Source organism: Pleurodeles waltl, chromosome 10 (assembly GCF_031143425.1).
Source record: "Pleurodeles waltl isolate 20211129_DDA chromosome 10, aPleWal1.hap1.20221129, whole genome shotgun sequence".
Taxonomy (NCBI): domain Eukaryota; kingdom Metazoa; phylum Chordata; class Amphibia; order Caudata; family Salamandridae; genus Pleurodeles; species Pleurodeles waltl.
In genome coordinates this window covers 593,355,665-593,380,721 of record NC_090449.1, presented here as the reverse complement: position 1 = coordinate 593,380,721, position 25,057 = coordinate 593,355,665, and the positions used below count along the sequence as shown (strand labels likewise).

Here is a 25,057-nt window from a genome sequence, read left to right as displayed (position 1 = left end):
GGGGGTAATGAGTACTTTCTCTGCATCATTTCCGATTTTCAATTAATTGAATAGGACTTTCTCATACATAGAGGCTAATTTTATTTTCTGATCATGGATTGTTTATAGTAAATGAGTTGCTATTGACTATATATTAGAACACTGAATGAGTCTCTGATAAACTGTTGTTCCTAATGCTCATATTAATCCAGGTTTCCGTTGCATAATAGATTGCTCTTGTGTTATATAAAGTCTATGCAGAACACATAACTCTGATCCCCATAGCGCTTCTGAGGAACGTTCAACGTAACATTCGTAGAATTTTATTGATTTGCAAAAACGGGCAAGTGGTATCCTGCTTATGAAATGTCCTAAAATACTAGCGCGATTAAGTGCTGCAGTTCATAAAACGTAAGCTCTACCTCATAAGAAAAGACACAAAATCCAAAAACATGACTGAATATAAATTAACTGGTCACGTAGGTTTCAAGGAAAAAATTGAAAACAGGCATTTGCTACATTTCTTTGACAGATGTGGCTTCTCTTTACCAAAAGAAAGAGATGGAGCCCAAACAGTCATCTGTGAGCTGGAAGCTGCCAGAGAAAGGCTTAAAAAAGCGCTGAGGTATAATGGAATAATGTTTCACCTATGTATTCAGGTGAGAGCCTGCTCAAATTTTGGGTGGGCACGGATAGTTGGTGCTAATTGCATTACGAACCTAACCTGCAGGGCAAGAACAGGCGGTTGGTAATTACCCCTCCCCATTATGCACCCTTCTCTATGGCTACGGCCCCCTTGCTATGGAAGACGTAATTAGCAGGTGTTATTTCCCACAGGTGGAAACAATAACGCTTAGAGAGCTGTGTTATAGTGGAGAAATACCTCATAGTGGAAAGCTATATGAGACTAAAGATCTCTGTAGTTTTAGGGGGCAAATTCCCAGTAGACCCACAGTTATACGTCCCTTCTAAAATAAAGACGCTATACATTTTACAATTGCATGAATACATTGTTATTGAGGATTAAGCACCATCACTGATGGTACCTGAAGACAATTTCTAAATAATATAATTCCATGTAATTTGGACTCAGAGTCCATTTTGCAACACATAAAAAAGACATGAGATGTCATTCTTGGCTGTGCACATAGTTTATGGTTAAAATAATTTTAATTTCTTAAATTGGAAAGACTTACTGTTCGTTTTCATAATAGAGCTTCCCAATGGCCCAGGCTACGATAATTGGACAAGGGATGCCTGCAAGGCAAAATTAAGAATGAAAATGCTTCATTTGTATTACATGACTTATAACATTTTGCAGCAGAAACAATCGTAACAAAGCACATGCTTTTCAATCTGTCACCTTGTGAGAGAGGGTGGAGTAATACACTAGGAGGCAGGCTGCAGTTCAGTATATTTTTTTACTAGTAAAACTGGAGAAAGAGAGGACAGACGCGACTCAGAGTGCCCAACGGGCTTCACTGCGAATCTTATCCATGCAAGCCCCCAGTGCCAAATTAAAATTAGAAGAAATAGATGAAAAAACTACACACGACCCTATTTCTTATTACATCTAACAACATGCCTAAATACACCTACTGCATTGTCCAACAAAACATGTTATAAAACATGTTACAACATAGTACATCAACAAACTTATCAGCAACACTGAAGACTGGATTGTACCGAGGCCATAGGCGCACAATATGCTGACACATCCACAACAGAATGCAACAGTGCACACCAACTTTAAAGACATCACACAAATATATAACACAACCCCCTACAAACAAAACAGGCACTAACGAATAAGCACACGTCTTCCCCAGTTCCACTTCAGGGATAGACATCAACAGGAGAATTTTTCAGCACCAGTAGAACACCCCCAACAATGCATACCCACTGTTTTCAGGAACATTAATAAATGTCTAAATGCCTCAGCACTTTTTCATCCAGCAAAAGTGCACACTGTTTCCTCCAAGAGCGTCCTTGACCTGCCCTGCTCCTACCACCTCCCAATAATCTAGGTTGGCCCACGAGCAGTTAGTCTTAATTTAAGAGACAGGTGTGTATTTCTTTAATAGCAGAAAAACAAAAAATAAGTAAAACACAATATACAATGAAAATCCGACATCAATGTATACAACTAGCAAATATTTATATTGTCAAAATGACACAAAAATGACACAAAATTCAATGTAGGGAACCAGAGATATGCATTTTTAAAGAATACATTAAAAACATACTTTACTTGTGCCTAAAACTTAAAAGTGCCATCTGTGGCTATCTGGTTGTGCTTGAGTGGTTTAAATTCAAGATTTGAGGCTGACTGCAATGGAGCCGAAGTCAGATACGCTGAGCAGTAGGCCTCGGTCAAAAGTTTACCTTGGCACTTAGTCACTTTTTTATTCTTTTTTCCTCAACATCAAGCAAGGATCCTCAGCAGGCAGTGTTGAGAGTCGTCATCATAGGCTTGGTTCAGCAAATGAGCTGTGTGAAATACTGGTGGTCTTGGTTCTCATCAACAACGGACACAGCTCTGTAGCTTTCAGCGGAATGAACCTGAAATTCAGGCTGAGTTGCAGTTCGATGTGGCTGGTTTGCCTTTCATCAACTGGTCAATCACCTCATGGTGCTTGTTAAAAATTGGGTCTCTTCTTGAAAGAGGTTTGCATTCTGTCCAAGCAGGGACCACAATTCTAGTCAGGGCAAGTAAGATACACACTAAAAGTTTACCTATGTTCACCCTCTGGTAGCTTGGCGTGGAGCAATAAGGGTAAACTAAAAAGGCAATTTGTAAAGTATTTATACACACATACTGTAACACAGTGAAAACACTGCAAAAGGATACCACACTAGTTTTAAAAAAAAATAGACAATGCTTATTTGAGTCAAACAAGATCAAAACAACAAAAAATCTAACATATACAATCAAGGTATGAATTTTGAAAGGTTAAATCAAAATTCAGTGCTTAGAAGACAAGAGCTCCAACCGGAGCTATCTGGTCACTCTGGACCGGGGTAAATTCAAATGTGCAGTCCGACTGAGCTAGAGCATGGGTACAGGAGTCATTCAGACCTGCTGACAGTACTTTGTTATACTGATGCTTGTGACGATGCATTGATTCAGAGGCAAGGACGCATGACATTTGCAGGCGATGCATAGTTTCCTGATCATGCCCCAAAGTGTCTAACATGCTCTGATAAACGGTGGGCAAGAGAGAATCTTATTAATATTCGAGGAGCCAAGAGGGAGGCAGTGGAATTAAAGAAACAATCAGTGAGGGATTTCCTAATATTAAAGATGCCGATGGGACCAGAGCTGTATCTCTTGACGATACAGAATGTATGGGAAAGGACGCTCATTTCGTGCTTCCGCTTAGGAATAATTAGATGTAATTTGTGTTTCCTGCTTGGACAATATGACGCGAAATGTATACAAGTTTGCCCCTGTGATGGGGTGTTCACACAGTCTGTTCTCCATTTCACCTAGTTCTGTAGTTTTTATGCACCTTTTAGGTGACAATGTTTATCCCCCTTGCTGAGGAAAAAGGGCTTTCTGCAGTATCGCCTGGCTTTTGTGTGGCTGCAAATGGTCCCTGATGTGTTGGTATGCCAGGGGTGGGATCTTTTTTAAAGGGAGCCATAACTTGGTGGAATTGCGTAAATTTTTTACTATTTATAGGATTTTACTTATTGAATTTTGGTTGTAAAATGAAATTGGTAGTATTTAAAAGTTTTATTTGTGTAAATCTTTAGCTTGTTTTGATTATTATGTGTTGTGCATTTATGTGATTTATGGTTGATACTATTTAACCGAATAAAGAAAGATTGGATCATGCAATGTCATTGATGCGTCGCTGTCGAGAAGCAATGTGTTCTGGTTCTGATGCGTCGATGCTGTGTCGGCCAAGCTGGAGCTGCATTGTAATTCAGAATGGTTACATTGTGCAGTAGGGGAACTGTGTCCACTGCTTTGGTGCAGGCAGTGGTCAAGCGGCGTTTTTGCAGTGGGATTCATCGGTTTCAAATGACGCACCAGTATCGCTGCATCAGATCTTGTGGTGCAGCACCACACTCACCTCCAAGGGCCCAGGACTGGATTTGACACCACTTGGCAGAGCAGGACTCACAGCAGAGGAGCCCAGGTGCTGGTAGCAAGATGCAGGTGAAGTCTGTGATATCCCTGAGACTTCAGAAACAGGAGGCAAGCTCAGTTAGGCCCTTTAAATTGCAGGATGTAGAGAGTTAGATGCAGTCCTCTCATTCAAGGGAAGATGTGGCAGGCTGCAGGCCAACACAGCAGAGCAAACAGCAAAGTGGCAGCCCTTCCTGAGAGCACAGCGGTCCTTCTCCCTGGTAGCATGCATTCAGTCCAGGAGTGTTCTGAGTATAGATTGTTAGAGGCCTAATACGTATACCCAAAATGGCCTTTGATGTAGGGGTAACTTCAAAAGAGTTCTCTGAAGTGCACAAGGTCCCCTTTCAATCCAGCCCTGGCTCCAGACTATCAGCAGGGGGTAATTAGCCCTTTGTGTAAGGGCAGGACATAGCCTATTCAGATGTAGGTGTGAACTGCCTCTCCCTCACCCTGCTCAGGACAACTTTCAGTATGCAGATGTATCTCCTGTCACACCAAGCTTTCCTGTTTGTGGCTGTCTGGAGAGAATGCTAAATGTAGTTGTCACCTCAACCCAGATGTGTATTCAGAGAAAGATTAAGGCACAGGATGGTTAATGTAAGAAAATGTAATGTTTCTGAAAGTGGCAATTTAAAAAACAACTTTACCAAGAGATGTATTTTTAAATTGTAAGTCCAGAGACACCAAACTCATTTTTTCTATCTTTCCCCAATTGGAAATTACACTTAGAAGATGTTCCAAGGTAACCCCAATGTTTGCCTATGGGAGAGATAGTCCTTGCAATAGTGAAAAACAAATTTAAGAATTTTTCACTACCTGAACATGTTAACCTTAAAAATATATGTCCAAGCTTTTTAAATAGACTGCACCCTTCCCTTGGGACAAACCAAGGCCTACGTTATGGGTGACTTACATGTTATAAAAATGAAGGTTTGGACCTGGTAAGTAGTTGCACTTGCCAGGTCAGAATGGCAGTTTAAAACTTCACACACAGTCTCTGCCAAGGCAGGCCTGAGACATATTTGAAAGGCTATTGTAGTGGGTGGCACAAGCAGTGCTGCAAACACACTAGAAGCATTTCTCGTACAGGCCCTGGGCACACACAGTGCACTTTATTAGGGACTCACCAGTAAATCAAATATGCCAATCATTGAGAATGCCATGTTACTATGTTTTAGACACACAGCACATGCACTTATGTTCAATTTATCTATTAACAATCTTGAACAGGTTTTAGTGAATGCCAAGGTAGACTGCCCGCAGGTTGGAGGTCGGTCACTCTCTATTCTGCTATATGTGGATGATGTCTTGTTAATGGCAAGATCTGCGAGGGGACTCCAAGCCCTTCTTAATTCCTTTGAGGGATTTATGGATGAGTTTTATTTCAGTATTAACATTAGTAATTCCCATGTGATGGTGATAGGCCCTATCTCCACAAAAACACAAACCTTTAAGTTGGGAACAGGATTTATCCTGGGACAATGCCTTTTTGTACCTTGGTTTTATGTTTGATTCAGGGTTGTGCTGAGCCCCTCTGCTAAATAGGAAAAAGGCTGACTTAGCAAGGACCAATGCAGCAGTCTGGAGGTTTGTCACTAGATTGGAAATGAAGGAGATCAGTGCCTTAATGCAGGTTCATACGACAGTGTGCAACAAAAGCCTCCTATGGCAGTAACATTTGAGCATGCGGTGAGCCGGACACTCTACAGGAAGTAGAAATTACACTTTTTAGGTAACTCCTCATTGTTCCACAAGGTACCCCATTTTACATAATTCATGAAGATCTAGGGACCAAATACCTCACAGACACTATTGCCATGCGCCCACTTTTATGTTGGTTAGTTACTTGAATTAAGGGTAGACACCATTTAAACAAAGCAATTTTGAAAGATTGTCTCTTGAATGCACTCATCACATTCCGTGGTTCAAATATATTAAAGCCATGTGCCGAAGTTTAGGTAGGGCAGGGCTCTTTACTAACCCGAAGGTGATCATAAGGCCTGACCGAACTTGGGCTAGGAACATTTTTCCAAAGATGAGGTCTCTGGACAGAGAGAAGACGATTTTACAAATGCCCTTGGGGTGAGGTCATGTGCTTCTGAAATCTACGTAACACATTGAGCCGTACTTTATTATGGTTAACTCTAATCATGACTGGTTTGTGCTATCAAGGGTCAGGCTAAATTTGCTACTCAGCTGCTTGCATTTCCTCAGGGTTGGCAGGAATCCCACTCTGTAGCTCCCTACTCCCTGCTGTTGCGATCAGGCAACCCCGCAGGACACAATGCACTTTCTCATGTTTTGCAAATATTTTAAAGTACCAGGAAAGTCTATATTGTCCCCCCTATAAAAGCTTGTCAATTTAACCAAGAGCGTCCCACTTTTTGTTTTTTCAGCTGTTTTGCTGTTGATTAAATTTTTATTGTTGCTAGTTTTTCAAATGCTGTGTTGCAACTCAGGAACTCAATGAGCAATTCACTGTAATGATAAAACTGTGACAGGTCATCTTGTCTGTCTGTTTTTTTAAAAATGTTTTACATAATTCACAATTCACAATTAAATAGTCCATCATCAAAAGCAAACTTCAGCCAACATATATTTTGCAACTATCTTAGCCTCTTCTTCAGGACTTAGGGCCTAATTATGAGTGCGGCTGTCCCACTGTGGGACCGCCAAATTTGCGGGGAGGATGTCACGACTATGGTTGTGGCATCCCTCCGAGCATATTGCAATGTTTTCGCCGGGCTGACCGGCGAGAACATCGTAATACACGTTCCCAAACAGTGCTACAATATTGTCCTTGGCTCCTTTAGGGGAGCTGAGGCCAATAGTGTAGCACCCCAGCACCCTTGGAATTTACACTGTCTGCAACGCAGAAATTGTGCATTCCAGCGGTACTGGGTGGGGGAGCTGCACTGCCCTGCAACCATTAATTGTTTTTATAAATTTCTAGGATTGGGCAACTGGCTCAGCAGGTGGTAGCAAGCTCAGGACTACTGTCATCTTATTATCTGAATCTATATTGCAAATTGTCTTGACAACTTGGTGTCACTTCAAAAAATTGAAAATCTTGTTAAGAACATTTTGGGGCGTATTTAAGAGTCTCTAGCACCTCCTTGCGACACATTAGCATAATTGTTTGCAAATAATGTGGCCCAACGAGGCCAAAAGCACTGCACCTTATTTACAAAGTGGAGCAATGCATGTATTGTGCCACTTTCTAACCCCTTGTGCCACACTATGCCTGCGCCAGGCATAATGTATGCAAGGGGGGTGCGTTCCCTCATTAGTGGGGATGAAAAAGTGGTGCAAAGAACACTAAGGCCTTCATTACGAACTAGGCGGTTTGTCCCGCCATGCCGGCAGTGGCGGCTGAAGCCTCCAGCCGGCATTGCAGGCCAAACCGCTATATTATGTACATGGTGAGGGCCTCCAGGGGCAGCCCTCACCCATCACCAGGCTCCCACCGTCAGGCAGCCTGGCAGCGAGTTGAAACACCATCTGCCAGGGTAGTGGTGCTACCCTGCGGATGATGTTTCATTTCACGCCAGCCTTTTCCTGGTGGGATATCCTGCCAGGAAAAGGCTGGTGGAGGGGGGCCCCGGGGTACCCCTGGGGACCCCTGCACTGCCCATGCACTTTGCATGGGCAGTGCAGGGGCCCCGGTGCAGAGCCCCGTCGCGCAGGTCAATGCCCGATTTTCGGGCAGTGATCTGCGAGACGAGTGCAACTGCACCTGCTGCACAGAGGCATTGACGGCGGCTCCATGTGGAGCCGCCGTCAATGTCCTGGCCGAGCCTTTCTGTGAGCCTTTTTTGTGAACAATGTTTCCGCCCGCCGGCCCACAGAAATGTTCATTATCTGGCCGGCGGGGTTCCGGGGTCGCTGGCGGTCAGTGTTTTGACCGCCAGCATGAACACGGCGGTTGTTTCCGCTGTGTTCATAATGACCACCTAGGAGATTTGTTTGTGCCATTTTTTTCGGCATTTTTAATGGCTGCAAAGAGCAGGCATTAAAATTAGTCTCTCATTGTTTTCAATGGGCCTGTAGGTGTTTTGCAGGATTAGCAACAACATTTTTTGAGCTAATTCGGCAAAGCTCCAAACTAGCGTAAAAAATGTTGACACTAGTTCCCTAACTACAGCCATGGTTTGCCATATATTAAATAGGGTGCACAAATGGTGGCATTAGGAGGGTGCATGGAAAGCGGCACTGCACTGGGTGAAGCGCCACTTTTCTTAAATCTGCCCCTTTGTGTTTGCATTTTAAAACTAAGATGACACCCTCATTATCAGCGGTGGATGGTAACACGAGTAGAAGGGCGGTAGAGGGATAACACACACATACACTCACCGATCTACATGCACAGTCACTCATACACAGACATTCTTACATACACGCATGTATGCACAGACCAAACATTTTTTTTTAAACTTACCGGCTGAAAGCAGTGATTATGAGGGGTGGGAGGGAAGTCGTGGTGGTTCATGGAGGATTGCGATACCTCCTCCTTTCATTGCCTGACCTTTATATAGGTCAGCCAATGAGAGAAGGTGGCAGTCCCTTACTTGTGAGTGGGATAGGGTGAGTCAGATTGCTGACACCACTCCAATCTGTGACAAGTGTCTCTGATGGATATTCATACGTGGGCACTTCATGACTTAAAACTGAAGTGCCCAGGCCAGAGTCTATCAGTGACACTCTCTCTAGCCTTGTGGGAAGGCCCCCTAAGCACTTTGCCATGATGAGGAGGTCACGCACACAGGACTGTAAAATTTTAATTTTCAGTCCCAGAAATTCAGCTCAGAGAGCCAGGTGCCTGTATATTTAAGGCATATATAGTGCTTTGGTGCCTGCCTGAACTTGAGGAGTATTTCTTCATACATGTTAAAAGGTGATGGGGTGGGACCCCTCCACTCCTAAGAATGGGCTGCTACTGATCGTGAGTGGCCTTTTCCTGTTTTGGTAAAAAAAATGAGTTTTTGGGCAAACAATATAGCTAATAGTGTGATTTTACCAAACCCGATAATCCTTAGTATAGTAATCCCGCATTTGTTTCCCAAAAACAAATACTTGAAGGTCAGATCAGGAGGACTTTTCCCTCATTTACATGATCAGGACTATACTAATTAGTTGGTAAGGTCCCACAGTAAGAACGTAACTTTTCCCAGCCGTTCGTTGCAATATAGGATATAATTCATAAGTAGAAAATGCAAAAAAGGGATATTTTGTTCCCAGTTCAAAGAGTTTTTATTGATAAGAAGTGGTGAATTCCAAAATTAAGTCACAAAGTCCAACGAAGTTTCAGCCAATTTCCAGCCAACACGTGTTTCGCCCCACACGGTGTATGCGCCAGGGCTTTCTCAAGGCACGTTATTTGAAAGCATAATTCTTCAGGCTGAATGCCACAATTGTTATAGAGCAGTGGTTCCCAACCTGTGGTCCGGGGACCCCTGGGGGTCCGCAAAGCCTTTTCAGGGGGTCCGCGAGAGCTTAGAAAATGAAAAAATATTAACAAATATTGACAAATTAGGTCCCAGCTTCCAGTAATCACTCAGGCGGGGGCCCTGGATTCCAATGATGATTCAGTGGGGGTCCCTGGGTTCCATCAATGTTAAAGTGGGGGTCCAGAGAAATCAAAAGGTTGGGAACCACTTTTATAGAGAATCTATTTAAGTGGTAACGAACAATATTTGCGATCCTGACGCGTCCATCGCCTCTTCTATGGTTCTGATTGAAAAATTGGTGCACCGGCTTCTGTATGGTAGTCCTTTTTCTTTAGGGCCCATGCAGGACCAACTTCTGATACCCTGAAAATACTGAGACTCAGAATTGGTGATATTCTCAGGAAGTGTGAACAAAAACTTTTTCTGAAGCATTGTTCTCTTATGCAGTGCACAGATGTAAATTTAGCACCACCTCAAAGTAGAGAAAGCATTACCTATATGCCAGGGGAACATAAGACAATGCCTTTGCCTATGCACCTGTACAATATTAGAGATGAAGTTATATGTTTAAAATGCTCAGACGGGACTTGCTAACTGTGAATGTTCTAAAAGCTGATAGACAGTTAATGTGCCACCCAGGATGTCCTTCTGGGAGGGTGCATGCAGGTTATCAGCAACATCACATGGACAACTTCTGTTTGCACCTCACAATCATGCTCTCATCCCCACATGGAAGTGTGCAGTCAGTGCTTTCATAACTTTTTAATTATAACTATAAGGTTATTTTTAGCTGTAGGCTTTGTAGGAAATTTACTATGTGCCTGTTAGTATGGGATCTTAGAATAGAATCATTCTGTCCCTTCTGTCCCTTCAAAAAATATTTTCTATGAATTTCTATGATTTGGGAATTATATACTTTTTCTTGTGAAATGCCATTTTGGAACTTAGTACACGTCACAACCATTTCAATTAGGTTGAATCCAGAACCCATGATCGCAGTACCACTGGGGCATACCCTGTAGCTATATCCTAATCCAAATAACTATGCCCATAGTCCCTGGGGTGCCTGGGCTGCAGATAAGCCCACAGGTATGGTGCACAGGCTGATCCGTGGTTATGGCTTGTGGCAAGTAAACATGCCTGCTGCCAAAATATAGAGCAGCATTCATGGCCTTTAGTTACGACCAGTGGCTTGTACCCACAACATTAGTAGCCACAGAGCACAGCCTGGAGCAATGCTATGCAGCTATGCTGAAAACACCCTTATTAGATAGTTCGCTGTTAACCTTCTTTGACCTGTTTACATTACACACATTTGAACAACCTGAGGTAAGCAATACATTGCTCACATTTTCTAAAGAATGAAGACTGAAGAAGTTAGACATATTTAAAACTATGTAGTACTTGTCCTCTTCTCCCGAACTAATTGCAACTCGGCTTTCAAAAAGTTGTAATACTAATTTTAACCACAAGTTGTGCAGTGATAAAGCCCATTGCTAATGAGATGACACTGGAAAATTTTCAGAAAATGTGGGATTTACTTATGAGTTTTACTTGGTTAAAATCCTTTATGATGATAGTCATATTAACAGCTTCTAGGATTCAATGAATGATGCTAACTGTCACTGGGAAAATCAGCAGGACATTGTAAGCCATTTGATCTTGTAGCATGACATGTCTTGTGGGCAAATAAGTCTTCCATATCAATATTCAAGGTTAACACACTGCGGTGCTCCCTAAAAGCAACACTTGCTATTGACAGGTCACTCGTGGCTCCATTATTAGAAGGCAGAGATGCCTGATATGGGAAACACCATCTGCCTAGTGTACTCTCCCTTTTTTGTTTCATTTTAACACTTTTACGGGGCTGTTCAGAAAGGTACATTTACACATGAGTAAATCTACATGTGCAAGTTTACTCTAGTGCTTTGTAGGAAATTTACTACTTTCGACAATGCAACATTTATAAGTGTAAAATTACTACAAAGTGAAGGCTTGCATGTGTTCAACCCCTGAATTTACGCTGTGGAATTTAATCTACAAATATAAAGTTATTACATGTAAATTTTCGCATCAAGGCAGAGATCTTTGCTATTAGGGCAGAGATTTCCCCATGGTAAAGTATAGGGAAATGTTTAAAGGTTTATTAGAATAAAAAAAATAGTCAAAGACATTTTAAGATATTAATGTAGGTTAATTTAAAACAATTATTTTAAATGTAGACCACAGCAAAAAACACAAGAGCATTACTAACTTGGGGCCAGCTTACGACCTTGGCGGATGGGATACAAATGTGACGGAAATCCAACCCACCGTTTTACAAGTTCCATAGAACATAATGGAACTTGCAATACAGCAGAGAGGATATCTGTCACGTTTGTGACGGAGTATCCCATCCGCCAAGGTCGTAATCAAGCCCCTAATTTTGAATGTTTGAACATTTAGGGCCTGATTCCAACCCCGGCGGTCAAGGACCGCCGGGGCCGGGGTCGGCGGGAGCACCGCCAACAGGCTGGCGGTGCTCCACAGGGTATTCTGACCGCGGCGGTTCAGCCGCGGATAGAAAGGGAAAACCGGCGGTCTCCCGCCGGTTTTCTGCTGCCCTGTAGAATCCTCCATGGCGGCGCAGCTTGCTGCGCCGCCATGGGGATTCTGACCCCCATACCGCCATCCTGCTCCTGGCGGCTTCGGCTGCCAGGAACAGGATGGCGGTATGGGGTGTCGTGGGGCCCCTGGGGGCCCCTGCAGTGCCCATGCCAATGGCATGGGCACTGCAGGGGCCCCCGTAAGAGGGCCCCACCCTGAATTTCAGTGTCTGCTTAGCAGACACTGAAATTTGCGACGGGTGCCACTGCACCCGTCGCACATCCTCCACTCCGCCGGCTCCATTCGGAGCCGGCATCCTCATGGAGGGGTGTTTCTCACTGGGCTGGCGGGCGGCCTGTTGGCGGTCACCCGCCAGCCCAGTGGGAAACCCAGAATACCCGCGACGGTCTTTTGACTGCGCAGCGGTATTCTGGCGGTTCCCTCCAGGCGGGCGGCTCCCGCCGCCCGCCGGGGTCAGAATGACCCCCTTAGTCATTTTGAGTATGTTACATAAAATTAAAATTATTTTTCTTAAAGATTTAAGCTATAAAGTACCCATCTAAAGTATACAATACATATTTGTTGATTATGTAGTAATTATCATTAACATTTATGTACAGAATTAAATTAATGTAACTAATTTATTTTATTAAAAAGTAAAGTTATAATACATTTTAAATTTAAAAAACATCATTAACAAATTTTTTAATAAACTAACAATTATGTTTCATTTACATATTTTCTAAACATTAAATTAAATGTAGCTCTGTTCTGAAAAAAATTAAAAATAAATATTTTAATTTACCATTAGTTTTTATGGGCTTCCATTTAAAGTCCATGTCTCCATATTCTATGAGTGGCTATGTAGTACCAGGGGCTGGCCATGTGTGGTGCTGGATTTAGTCCAGCTCTGGATTTAAGTATGTTTGTGACTATTTCAGGTTTTTTGTGCCTGCAGTAACTATAGAAGTGCAGTTTGTGAGTAAGAATGGAATTACCCTTTTATGGATATGTGCAATTCCCTCTGTAAACCCCTCCCATAACTTCTCCTTACTCCTCTCCTAACCCCACCACTTTAGTAGTAAGTATTACCCATTTTTCAGATATTCTTCCCTGTCTCTCTCACATTTGTACTAAAACGTGTACCTATTTTTTTGTTTTTTTGTTATTTCAAATAAGGGGAGCGGCCCCTTGGGCAAGGGCCGCTCCTCGGGGGGGAATTTATTTCTTGGCATTTCTTCCCCCCCTGGGGCAGATCGGCATACAATTATTAGGCCGATCTGCCCCCAGGGGGCCAGAAATCCACTAGACACCAGGAAAAATGTTATTTAAAAAAAAATATATATATATGTTTGGGGAGCAACCCCTTGGGCAAGGGTCGCTCCGGGGGTGGCATATTATTAGTAGGCCATTTCTGCCCCCCGGGGGCAGATCGGCCTTGCGATCTGTCCCCGGGGGGGCAGAAACCACTAGACACCAGGGAATATGTTATTTTTTTTATTTTTTTTTATTATGTTTGGGAAGCGACCCCTTGGGCAAGGGTCGCTCCGGGATGCATATTATTAGTAGGCCATTTCTGCCCTCCCTGAGGACAGATCGGCCTTGCGATCTGTCCCCGGGGGGCAGAAACCACTAGACACCAGGGAATATATTTTTTTGTGGGCTATTTGAAGTAAGGGGAGCAGCCCCCTGGGCAAGGGCTGCTCCTCGGGGGCAAATTATTTCTACGCCATTTATGATTTATGCCCCCCCCCGGGGGCAGAAATCCAATAGACACCAGGGATAATTTTTTTTAATTGTTTATTTTTATTTTTTTATGTTTGGGCAAGGGTCGCTCCGGGGGGGGGTGCAAATTATTATTAGGCCATTTCTGCACCCCTTGGGGGCAGATCGGCCTTGTGATATGCCCCCAGGGGGCCAGAAACCACTAGACACCAGGGAATATTTTTTTGTGTGGGCTATTTCAAGTAAGGGGAGCGGCCCTTTGGGCAAGGGCCGCTCCTCTGGGGGCAAATTATTTCTAGGCCATTTATGCCCCCCCCCGGGGGCAGACTGGCCTAATATTATTAGGCCGATCTGCCCCGTGGGGGGGGGGCAGAAAACCACTAGACACCAGGGATAATATTTTTTTGTTTACTTTTCTTTTTTTTATGTTTGGGGAGTGACCCCTTAGGCAAGGGTCACTTTCGGGGGGCAAATTATTATTAGGCCATTTCTGCCCCCCCGGGGGCAGATACCACAAGACACCAGGGAATTGTTTTTTTTTTTATACTAACGCATAAGGGAAGCGGCCCCTTTGGCAAGGGCCACTCCCTGGGGGGGGGCAAAATATTTTTAGGCCTTTTCTGGCCCCCTGGAGGCAGATCGGCCTAATATAATTAGGTGGATCTGCCCCCGGGGTGGCAGAAACCTCTGGACACCAGGTATATGTCTGTTTTTAATTTACTTTATGTTTTTATGTATGGGGAGCAGACAAGGGTCGCTCCCCTGGGGGGGGGGGAATTGTATTTAGGCCATTTCTGCCCCCCTTGGGGGCAGATCAGCCTATTTTTCTTAGGCACCATGGATTGGTGTGTGTGTATGTGTGTGTTTTGTTTGGAGGGGGCAGCCCCTGGGGCAAGGGTCTCTCCCCATTGGGGCACATTACTGTTGGCCATTACTGCCCCCCCGGGGGAAGATTGGCCTATTTTGGAAGGCCCATCTACCCCCAAGGGGGGCAGAAAGCCCACCAGAGACCAGGGAAGATTTTTTTTTCAAAATAAGAGGTTGGGGGTATGGCCATTCTCCCACCCTAAATAAATGGGGCCAAAGTTGTTCTGCCCACCAGTGGGCAGATTGGGCAATTACCCCCGATCCACACCCCGGGGGGACAGAAAGTCTACTAGATGCCAGGGAATCAAAAAAATAAAAGAAAATAGTGGGGTGGTGGCTAGGAAACAGTATGGGCCTGATTATGCCCCCACCCGAACTGAAGGGGCTAACAGTCTTTCAGCTCTCCCCCACACATTAAAACATCTTATCCCATGGCAAGAAAGAGGACATTTGATTATTTTGGGTTTTTGTTTTACATTTGGGCAATGAGAGCTTGGTAACCCTCAAAATCGTCCCACTTGGAATGGTGAGGGCTGCACTTTTTTTTTACTTTGGGACGCTGCCATGTAGAAAAATCCACAAGACCTAGACACATCTAAAAACTAAACATCTAGTTGATTTCATGGTGGTGGCTTCACATGCACCCCACACCATTTCCTTATCCACAATATCCTGCAAACCTGCAACTTTGCTGGAAAGCACACATTTTTCCCACATTTTTGTGATGGAACCTTCCGGAATCTGCAGTAATCCACAAAATTCCTACCACCCAGAATTGTCTCATCTATACCGATAAAATTTCTGTTGCACTTGTCAGCCTAAAAATTTTTTTTTTCAAACTGCCCTTTTGGACCCACTTTGGTTCCCCCTCAATTTCGACGTGTTTTTGGCTCTTCCCTGTCACAAACACTTGGCCCACCTACACAAGTGAGGTATCATTTTTACCGGGAGACTGAGGGGAACGCTGGGTGGTAGGAAATTTGTCCCGGTGCAGTGATCCCACAGAGAAATGTGGGAAAATGTGATTTTAGCAAAATTTGCGGTTTGCTGAGTATTCTGGGTAAGGAAATATTGGGGGATCCACGCAAGTCACAACTCCCTTGACTCCCTTGGGTGTCTAGTTTTCAGAAATGTCTGGGTTTGGTAGGTTTCCCTAGATGACTGCTGAGCCCAGGACCAAAAACGCAGGTGCCCCCCCCTCAAAAACAGGTAGTTTTCTATTTGATAATTTTGATGTATCCAGATAGTGTTTTGGGGCACTTCCTGTTGCGAGCACACGGCCTACCCACACAAGTGAGGTACCATTTTTATCGGGAGACCTGGGGGAACGATGGGTGGAAGGAAATTTGTGGCCCCTCTCAGATTCCAGAACATTCTGTCACCGAAATGTGAGGAAAAAGTATTTTTTTAGCCACATTTTGAGGTTTGCAAAGGATTCTGGGTAACAGAACTTGGTGAAAGCCTGACAAGTCACCCCATCTTGGATTCCCCTAGGTCTCTAGTTTTTAAAAATGCACAGGTTTGGTAAGTTTCCCTAGGTGGCGGCTGAGCTAGAGGCCAAAATCCAAAGGTAGGCACTTTAGAAAAAACACCTCTGTTTTCTTTGAGAAAATGTGATGTATCCACTTTGTGTTTTGGGGCATTTCCTGTCACGGGCACTGGGCCTACCCACACAAGTGAGGTACCATTTTTATCGGGAGACTTGGGGAAACGCTGGGTGGAAGGAAATTTGTGGCTCCTCTCAGATTCCAGTACTTTCTGTCACCGAAATTTGAGGAAAAAGTGTATTTTAGCCAGGTTTTGAGGTTTGCAAAGGATTCTGGGTAACAGAACCTGGTGAGAGCCTGACAAGTCACCCCATTGTGGATTCCCCTAGGTCTCTAGTTTTAATAAATGCACAGGTTTGGTAGGTTTCCCTAGGTGGCGGCTGAGCTAGAGGCCAAAATCCACAGGTAGGCACTTTCCGAAAAACACCTCTGTTTGCTTTGAGAAAATGTGATATGTCCACTTTGTGTTTTGGGGCATTTCCTGTCGCGGGCACTAGGCCTACCCACACAAGTGAGGTACCATTTTTATCGGGAGACTTAAGGGAACGCTGGGTGGAAGGAAATTTGGGGCTCCTCTCAGATTCCAGAACTTTCTGTCACCGAAATGTGAGGAAAAAGTATTTTTCTAGCCACATTTTGAGGTTTACAAAGGATTCTGGGTAACAGAACCTGGTGAGAGTCCGACAAGTCACCCCGTATTGGATTCCCCTAGGTCTCTAGTTTTAAAAAATGCACAGGTTTGGTAGGTTTCCCTAGGTGGCGGCTGAGCTAGAGGCCAAAATCCACAGGTAGGCACTTTGCAAAATACATCTCTGTTTTCTTTGAGAAAATGTGATGTGCCCACTTTGTGTTTTGGGGCATTTCCTGTCTCGGGCACTAGTCCTACCCACACAAGTGAGGTACCATTCTTATCGGGAGACTTGGGGGAACGCTGGGTGGAATGAAATTTGTGGCTCCCCTCAGATTCCAGAACTTTCTGTCACCGAAATGTGAGGAAAAAGTGTTTTTTTAGCCACATTTTGAGGTTTGCAAAGGATTCTGGGTAAGAGAACCTGGGGAGAGCCTGATAAGTCACCCCATCTTGGATTCTCCTAGGTCCCTAGTTTTCAGAAATGCACAGGTTTGGTAGGTTTCCCTAGGTGGCGGCTGAGCTAGAGGCCAAAATCCACAGGTAGGCACTTTGCAAAAAACATCTCTGTTTTCTTTGAGAAAATGTGATGTGCCCACTTTGGGTTTTGGGGCATTTCCTGTCGTGGGAACTAGGCCTACCCACACAAGTGAGGTACCATTCTTATCGGGATACTTGGGGGAACGCTGGGTGGAAGGAAATTTGTGGCTCCTCTCAGATTCCAGAACTTTCTGTCACCGAAATGTGAGGAAAAAGTGTTTTTTTAGCCACATTTTGAGGTTTGCAAAGGATTCTGGGTAATAGAACCTGGGGAGAGCCTGACAAGTCACCCCATCTTGGATTCTCCTAGGTCCCTAGTTTTCAAAAATGCACAGGTTTGGTAGGTTTCCTTAGGTGGCGGCTGGGCTAGAGGTTAAAATCCACAGGTAGGCACTTTGCAAAAAACACCTCTGTTTTCTTTGAGAAAATGTGATGTGTCCACTTTGTGTTTTGGGGCATTTCCCGTCGCGGGCACTAGACCTACCCACACAAGTGAGGTACCATTTGTATCGGGAGACTTAAGGGAACGCTGGGTGGAAGGAAATTTGGGGCTCCTCTCAGATTCCAGAACTTTCTGTCACCGAAATGTGAGGAAAAAGTATTATTGTAGCCACATTTTGAGGTTTGCAAAGGATTCTGGGTAACAGAACCTGGTGAGAGTCCGACAAGTCACCCCGTATTGGATTCCCCTAGGTCTCTAGTTTTCAAAAATGCACAGGTTTGGTAGGTTTCCCCAGGTGGCGGCTGAGCTAGAGGCCAAAATCCACAGGTAGGCACTTTGCAAAAAACATCTCTGTTTTCTTTGAGAAAATGTGATGTGCCCACTTTGTGGTTTGGGGCATTTCCGGTCTCGGGCACAGGGCCTACCCACACAAGTGAGGTACCATTCTCATCAGGAGACTTGGGGGAACATAGAATAGCAAAACAAGTGTTATTGCCCCTTGTCTTTCTCTACATTTTTTACTTCCAAATATAAGTCAGTGTGTAAAAAAGACGTCTATTTGAGAAATGCCCTGTAATTCACATGCTAGTATGGGCACCCCAGAATTCAGGGATGTGCAAATAACCACTGCTACTCAACACCTTATCTTGTGCCCATTTTGGAAATACAAAGGTTTTTTTTATACCTATTTTTGACTCTTTATATTTCAGCAAATGAACTGCTGTATACCCGGTATAGAATGAAAACCCACTGCAAGGTGCAGCTCATTTATTGGCTCTGGGTACCTAGGATTCTTGACGAACCTACAAGCCCTGTATATCCCTGCAACCAGAAGAGTCCAGCAGACATAATGGTATATTGCTTTAAAAAATCTGACATCGCAGGAAAAGGTTACATAGCAAAACGTAGAGAAAAATGGCTGTTTTTTTACCTCAATTTCAATATTTTTTTATTTCAGTTGTTATTTTCTGTAGGAAACCCTTGTACCCTTGTAGGATCTACACAAATTACCCATTGCTGAATTTAGAATTTTGTCTACTTTTCAGAAATGTTTAGGTTTCTGGGATCCAGCATTGGTTTCACACCCATTTCTGTCACTGACTGGAAGGAGGCTGAAAGCACAATAAATCGTAAAAATGGGGTATGTCCCAGTAAAATGCCAAAATTGTGTTGAAAAATTGGGTTTTCTGATTCAAGTATGCCTGTTCCTGAAAGCTGGTGATTTTAGCACTGCAAACCTTTTGTTGATGCCAATTTCAGGGAAAAAAACACAAGCCTTCTTCTGCAGCCCTTTTTTCCAATTTGTTTTTAAAAAACGAAATTTTCACTGTATTTTGGCAACTTTCTTGGTCTCCTTCAGGGGAACCCACAAAGTCTAGGTACCTCTAGAATCCCTAGAATGTTGGAAAAAAAGGACACAAATTTGGCGCGGGTAGCTTATATGGACAAAACGTTATGAGGGCCTAAGCGAGAACTATTCCAAATAGGCAAAAAAAGGCCTGGCACAGGAGGGGGAAAAGGACTGGCAGCGAAGGGGTTAATAGAACCCCTTGTTTGTTGACAAATTCTATGGCCTAAAGCCTACTGAACAGGCCCTGGCCACATGCTCTCAGTGAAGTGATGTGCTTTTTTACTCCCAACAGAGTGGCTGCTACCATCAGTCTACCCTTATTCCATCTCAGTACAATAGACTGACACACGTAGCTACTGAAACATTATTAACCAACACATAACCATTCTTCACTGTTAACTTGCCGGTGTGTGGGCTACTGGGACTTTGCTTAAGGTATGGCAGAGAAAGAAAGGGGTTTCTACACTAGTATTCAGAAGGAGCAGAGAAAGGAAAATTAATTTGAATCCACTGGTTTAAAACACGCTGATGGATAACATGGATGGCAATCCAGTAAGGTGGGAGGACCAGGTTTAACCTAGGGGCCACAGTTAAGGATGGGATTAAGCATTGTACATCTTGTCCCTGTTCCTGTCCGTACATGATGAAGTGAAATATCAGACTGAAGAGGAGCAACTGCTCTGGGGAGTCCAGAATCTTTTTAGCAATTGGATTTTCCTGAAAACCTCACAGCAGAGAACTATGAGGGCCAAATGTTGGATGCAGTAGAGGCAGATATACAAAACAGACTTAAGACTGTAAGCCAGAACACTTTTGTCATGTTGGGGTCGAAAAGTAATTTTTTGAATCTGTTAAATACGTGTACTGCTTTCCTTGTTTTAGATAAAAAGAAAAGTGCTAGGCATTGCTGTGACTTTCCTCAATTAGGAAATGTGAGAGGCAGAAGATGATATTGATTGATACATACAAGTGATGGTGCATTCTTGTTGCCGATGTGCTGGTAATTCAGAGTGGAGTCAGACATTGCCCAGTGACAGAAAATTGAACAATGTAGATGGAGAAAACACCCGCGCTGAAGGTGAGGTAAATATTAATATCCTGTGTATGCCCAAATAGAAGTCCCTATAGATGCATTTGAGACAACAGTTGACTAAGGTGTAATGGCAAGGCAGAACACACAGAGTACAGCAGCAGATCCTTTAGCAAATATCCCTTGCCCCCTTTTGCCCAACCCACAGGTAGGACAGCAATCAATTTTAAGAGTATAGACCCAGATGTACAAAGAGTGAGAATAGCAATTTCCAAATAGCGATTTAATCTGAATTGCTATTAGGAAATCATTATTTCTTATGCATGAAACTTATTGTTTCATACCTTTGATTCCTAGAGGGTCACAAATCGACCCACTGCATGAATATTAATGATGTAGGTCACAGTTTGCGACCCACTAGTAATCACAGCCTTCACAGGGATTGTGAAAGCTGAGGTCAGCAGACCACCCTGTCTGTGATTGCCTATGAATAAAGGTATTTTTTGTTGAAATGCAACCCATTTTCTTTAAAAGAAAATGGGATGCATTTCAACAATAAAACATTAAGGGGGTGATTCTAACCCCGGCGGTCTTAGACCGCCGGGGCCAGGGTCGGCGGGAGCACCGCCGACAGACCGGCGGTGCCCCGCAGGGCATTCTGACCGCCGCGCTTTGGCCGCGGTCAGTGCAGGAAAACCGGCGGTCTCCCGCCGGTTTTCCGCTGCCCGTTGGAATCCTCCAAGGCGGCGCAGCTTGCTGCGCCGCCGAGGGGATTCCGACCCCCCCTACCGCCATCCAGTTCCCGGCGGTCCGCCCGCCGGGAACCGGATGGCGGTAGGGGGGGTCGCGGGGCCCCTGGCAGTGACTGCACCCGTCGCACAGCTTCTACTCCGCCGGCTCGATTCCGAGCCGGCTTCATCGTGGAAGCCTCTTTCCCGCTGGGCTGGCGGGCGGCCTGAAGGCGGCCGCCCGCCAGCCCAGCGGGAATGTCAGAATTACCGCCGCGGTCTTTCGACCGCGGAACGGTAACCTGACGGCGGGACTTTGGCGGGCGGCCTCCGCCGCCCGCCAAGGTCAGGATGAGGGCCTAAATGTTTTGTTTTCATTTTTTAAGAGCAGGCAGTGGTCCCTGGGTTGCAAATGTGTCTCCATGGCAGGCGCAATGACCCCATGAACTATCTCATGGGATTTAGAGCCTTTATACAGTAGGTTGTACACACCTTCTGCTGAAGTTGCATTAAACCCACGAGCTATTCAATTTGCATTGCAGTCAGTAAACTCCAAGTTGCATACAGATCTTTGTGGTAGACATATTAACCATATGAACTGTATTGCTAGGACTTGTACATGTGGCCTAGAAGCTGCACAAGGAAATCCATGGCAGGTGTGTTGATCTATTGAACTCTAACTGGAGCTTAAGCCTACGGACCTCTGCAGAAAGTGTGTAAGATCCATAAAGTATATCACTGTGACTGGAGCCAGTAACCTACAAGAACCTGTACACAAAAGGCAGATTTCTACAGTAGCAGCATATGCCAACCAATTACGTTACTGGGATTTGATCTTATGGATTGCATGAAGACCTGAGTGGCAGGTGCATTAACACAGTAAACTGTCTCTTTGGGATTCAAGTCTTTGATTCATAGATTGCATACAGTTTTGTGCAGCTGGCTCACTAACCAGACAATGTTCTGACTTTAGCGTACTCCAGAGGAGAGAGTAGGGTAGATTTTCATAAAAGTGCCATTAGTTTTCAGGCCAGCAGCAGCGCATTGTCTCCACTCCTGTCACTTTCAGCCCCTAATCCTTGCATAATTCTGCACAAAAGCTGTTTGGCTTTGTCAATGTTTTTTAGGCACGTTGTACAGTAGCATGACTGCTGTGCTGAGCAGTATAGCTGAAAGTACAGAAAAGTGCTATGAGACAGCCAGCATTGACCACAGTATATTGCTTTTTAAATACTTTCAGCCATGTTGCACAGCAGCGTGCTGCTGTACAGCATGGATGATTCATATAAATAAAAGAGAGATCAGCAAGAAGCAAGCCAAGATATGTTTTTTTATCTGGGCATACCTGGCACCACATATCTTAGTACCCAAATCGACTCACTCTAAGGAGGAAGGTGGACTTGTGGTTACCAGCCAGGAGCATACATATTGGTATTGTGTATGTAAAAGTTTCAATAAATTTTTATCCGTTCTCGTGCACAACTGAGTTACTCCAAAAGTCAGCAATATTAAAAGAAAAAATTAAGACTCAAAATGAAGTGGCCATTCACTATTTGGGAGATGCTTTCTAGCAAGGAAAGGTGATCTCTCAGGAGGTTTGGATAAGTTGCATAAGGGTCCATGGACCTCAGAATTATGGATTATACAGTGTTAGACTTTTCATCCTTGGTGTGGTCTCCCTTAACTTCTTGCATCTATTTCCCAGGTTGTTGATGTGTGCTGGACTCTGATTTTGCTGTTTTTGTTACTCTGGTCATTTTACCACTGCTAACCAGTGTTAAAGTGCAAGTGCTCCTTTACAAAATGTGTATGTAATTGGTTTATCCATGATTGGCATATTAGATGTATTAGTAAGTCCCTAGTACAGTGCACTAGAGGTGTCCAGGGCCTGTAAATCAAATGCTACTAGTGGGCCTGCAGCACTGGTTGTGCAACCCACATAAGTAGCTCTGTAACGATGTCTCAGACCTGCCACTGCAGTGTGTGTGTGCAGTTTTAACTGTAAATTCGACTTGGCAAGTGTACTCACTTGCAGGTCTAAACCTTCCCTTTTCTTACATGTAAGGCACCCCTAAGGAAGGCCCTAGGTAGCCGCAAGGGCAGGGTGCAGTGTATGGTTAAGGTAGGACATATAGTAATGTGTTTTATATATCCTGAAAGTTAATTATTGCTAAATTTGTTTTTCACTGTTGCAAGGCCTGTCCCTCTCATAGGTTAACAGGGGGACTACCTTTCAATCTGATTAAAGTGTAGATTCCCTTTGGGAGCAGATGAACATGTGGAGTTTGGGGTCTCTGTGCTCATAATTTAAAAATACATCTTTTAGTAAAGTTGATTTTAAGATTGTGTGTTTGAAAATGCCACTTTTAGAAAGTGAGAATTTTCTTGCTTATACCATTTCCGTGACTCTGCCTGTTTGTGTATTCCTTGTCTGGGTCAGTTTAACAGTTGGGCTGGTTGCACCTCACACTAGACAGTGACACAAAGGGAGCTAGGGTATAGTCTGCATTTCCTGATGAGCCATCTGTAGGATTTCACAATCAGGAGAGACTTTGCTTTGAAGTATGCCTACTTCAAAGGAGAAATTGGGTATAAGAAGGGCACCCAAAACTACAGACTTTAGAACACTTCTGGAAACCAAGAGGAACCTCTGCCTGGAGAATAGCTGAAGAGCTGAGGAAGAAAAGCTGCCCTGCCTGTTACTGTACTTTGTGGAGCTATCCTGCAGTTGCTGCTTCTGCCCGAGCAAGAGGGCAAAGACTGGACTTTGTGTGCCTTCCATCTTGTGAAGATCTCCCAGGGCTTGATTTAGAGCTTGCCTCCTGTTGTTTGAAGTCTCAGGGACAGCAAAGACTTCTTCTGCCAACACCTGGAATCTCTGTAGAGACTCCTACTCTGCCCTGTAGTGCTCATCCAGTTCCTGGGACCCTGAAGGGAGAAGCTGGCAGCCTAAGAGGAAGACATCCAATGCACAGAAAGCCGTGCGGGAAAAGATAGACGCAACTCTGATCTGTGGCTGGGAAATCGACGCGCTGCTGGCTTCGCGGCTGAAAATTGATGCTCGCCTGTAATGCAACCGAAGAATCGACGCACAGAGCTGGAGAAACAATGCGCAGCATCGCTGACGGAGGCTGGTGAGATCGCAACCTGTGCTGGATTTCCGACGCAAGCACTGCTGGGTGCGTAAAAACAACACAAGGCCTGGCTGGACCCGAGAGTGCTGACCAGAAGAACCAACGCGCCTTACCCGACGAAAGGAGAAACGACGCAAGGTCTCGCTCGTGAGTGAAATCGACGCATCGCTGTAGTAAAGTAGCCTCTTTCTAGCATGGTTACCCCCATTTTTGGCCTGTTTGTGAGTGTGTGTCAGTGTGTTTTTACTGTGTCACTTGGATCCTGCTGGGCAGGACCCCAGTGTTCATAGATAAAAAACCTAAATGTCAGTGTGTTTCGCCTGTCTCACTGAGATCCTGCTAGCCAGGACCCCAGTGCTCATAGTTTGTGGCCTAATAGGTATGCCTGTGTAGTGCCTAACTGTGTCACTGGGGCTCTGCTAACCAGAACCTCAGTGTTTATGCTCTCTCTCCTTTTAACTTTGTCACTGTAGGACAGTGACTTAATTTACCAATTTCTATTGGCATACTGGACCCCCTTATAAATCACTAGTACATGGTACTTAGGTCCCCAGGGCACTGGGGTTCAAGGAGATCCATATGGGTTGCAGCATTTCTTTTGCCACCCATAAGGAGCTCAGACAAACCCTTACACAGGACTGCCATTGCAGCCTGTGTGAAATAGTGCACACACTATTTCACAGCCATTTTCACTGCACTTAAGTAACTTATAAGTTGCCTATATGTCTAACCTTCACTTGCTGAAGGATAGGTGCAAAGTTACTAAGTGTGAGGGCATCCTTGCACTAGGAAAAGGTGCCCCCACATAGTTTGGGGCCATTTCCCTGGACTTTGTGAGTGCGGGGACACCATTACATGTGTGAACTACATATAAGTCAATACCTATAAGTAGCTTCACAATGGTAACTCCGA

General features: G+C 44.4%; 1 protein-coding gene across 2 annotated transcripts in view; it reads right to left on the bottom strand.

Annotated features, from left to right (window-relative positions):
* Nucleotides 1-25,057, bottom strand: part of CRHR2 (corticotropin releasing hormone receptor 2) — a 1,806,030-nt gene that overhangs the window by 406,881 nt on the left and 1,374,092 nt on the right. For both annotated transcript variants that reach the window (XM_069211048.1, XM_069211050.1), the window contains one exon: nt 1,176-1,236. In XM_069211048.1, the coding sequence (XP_069067149.1) occupies nt 1,176-1,236 (61 nt within the window). The remainder of the gene's footprint in view (nt 1-1,175; nt 1,237-25,057) is intronic.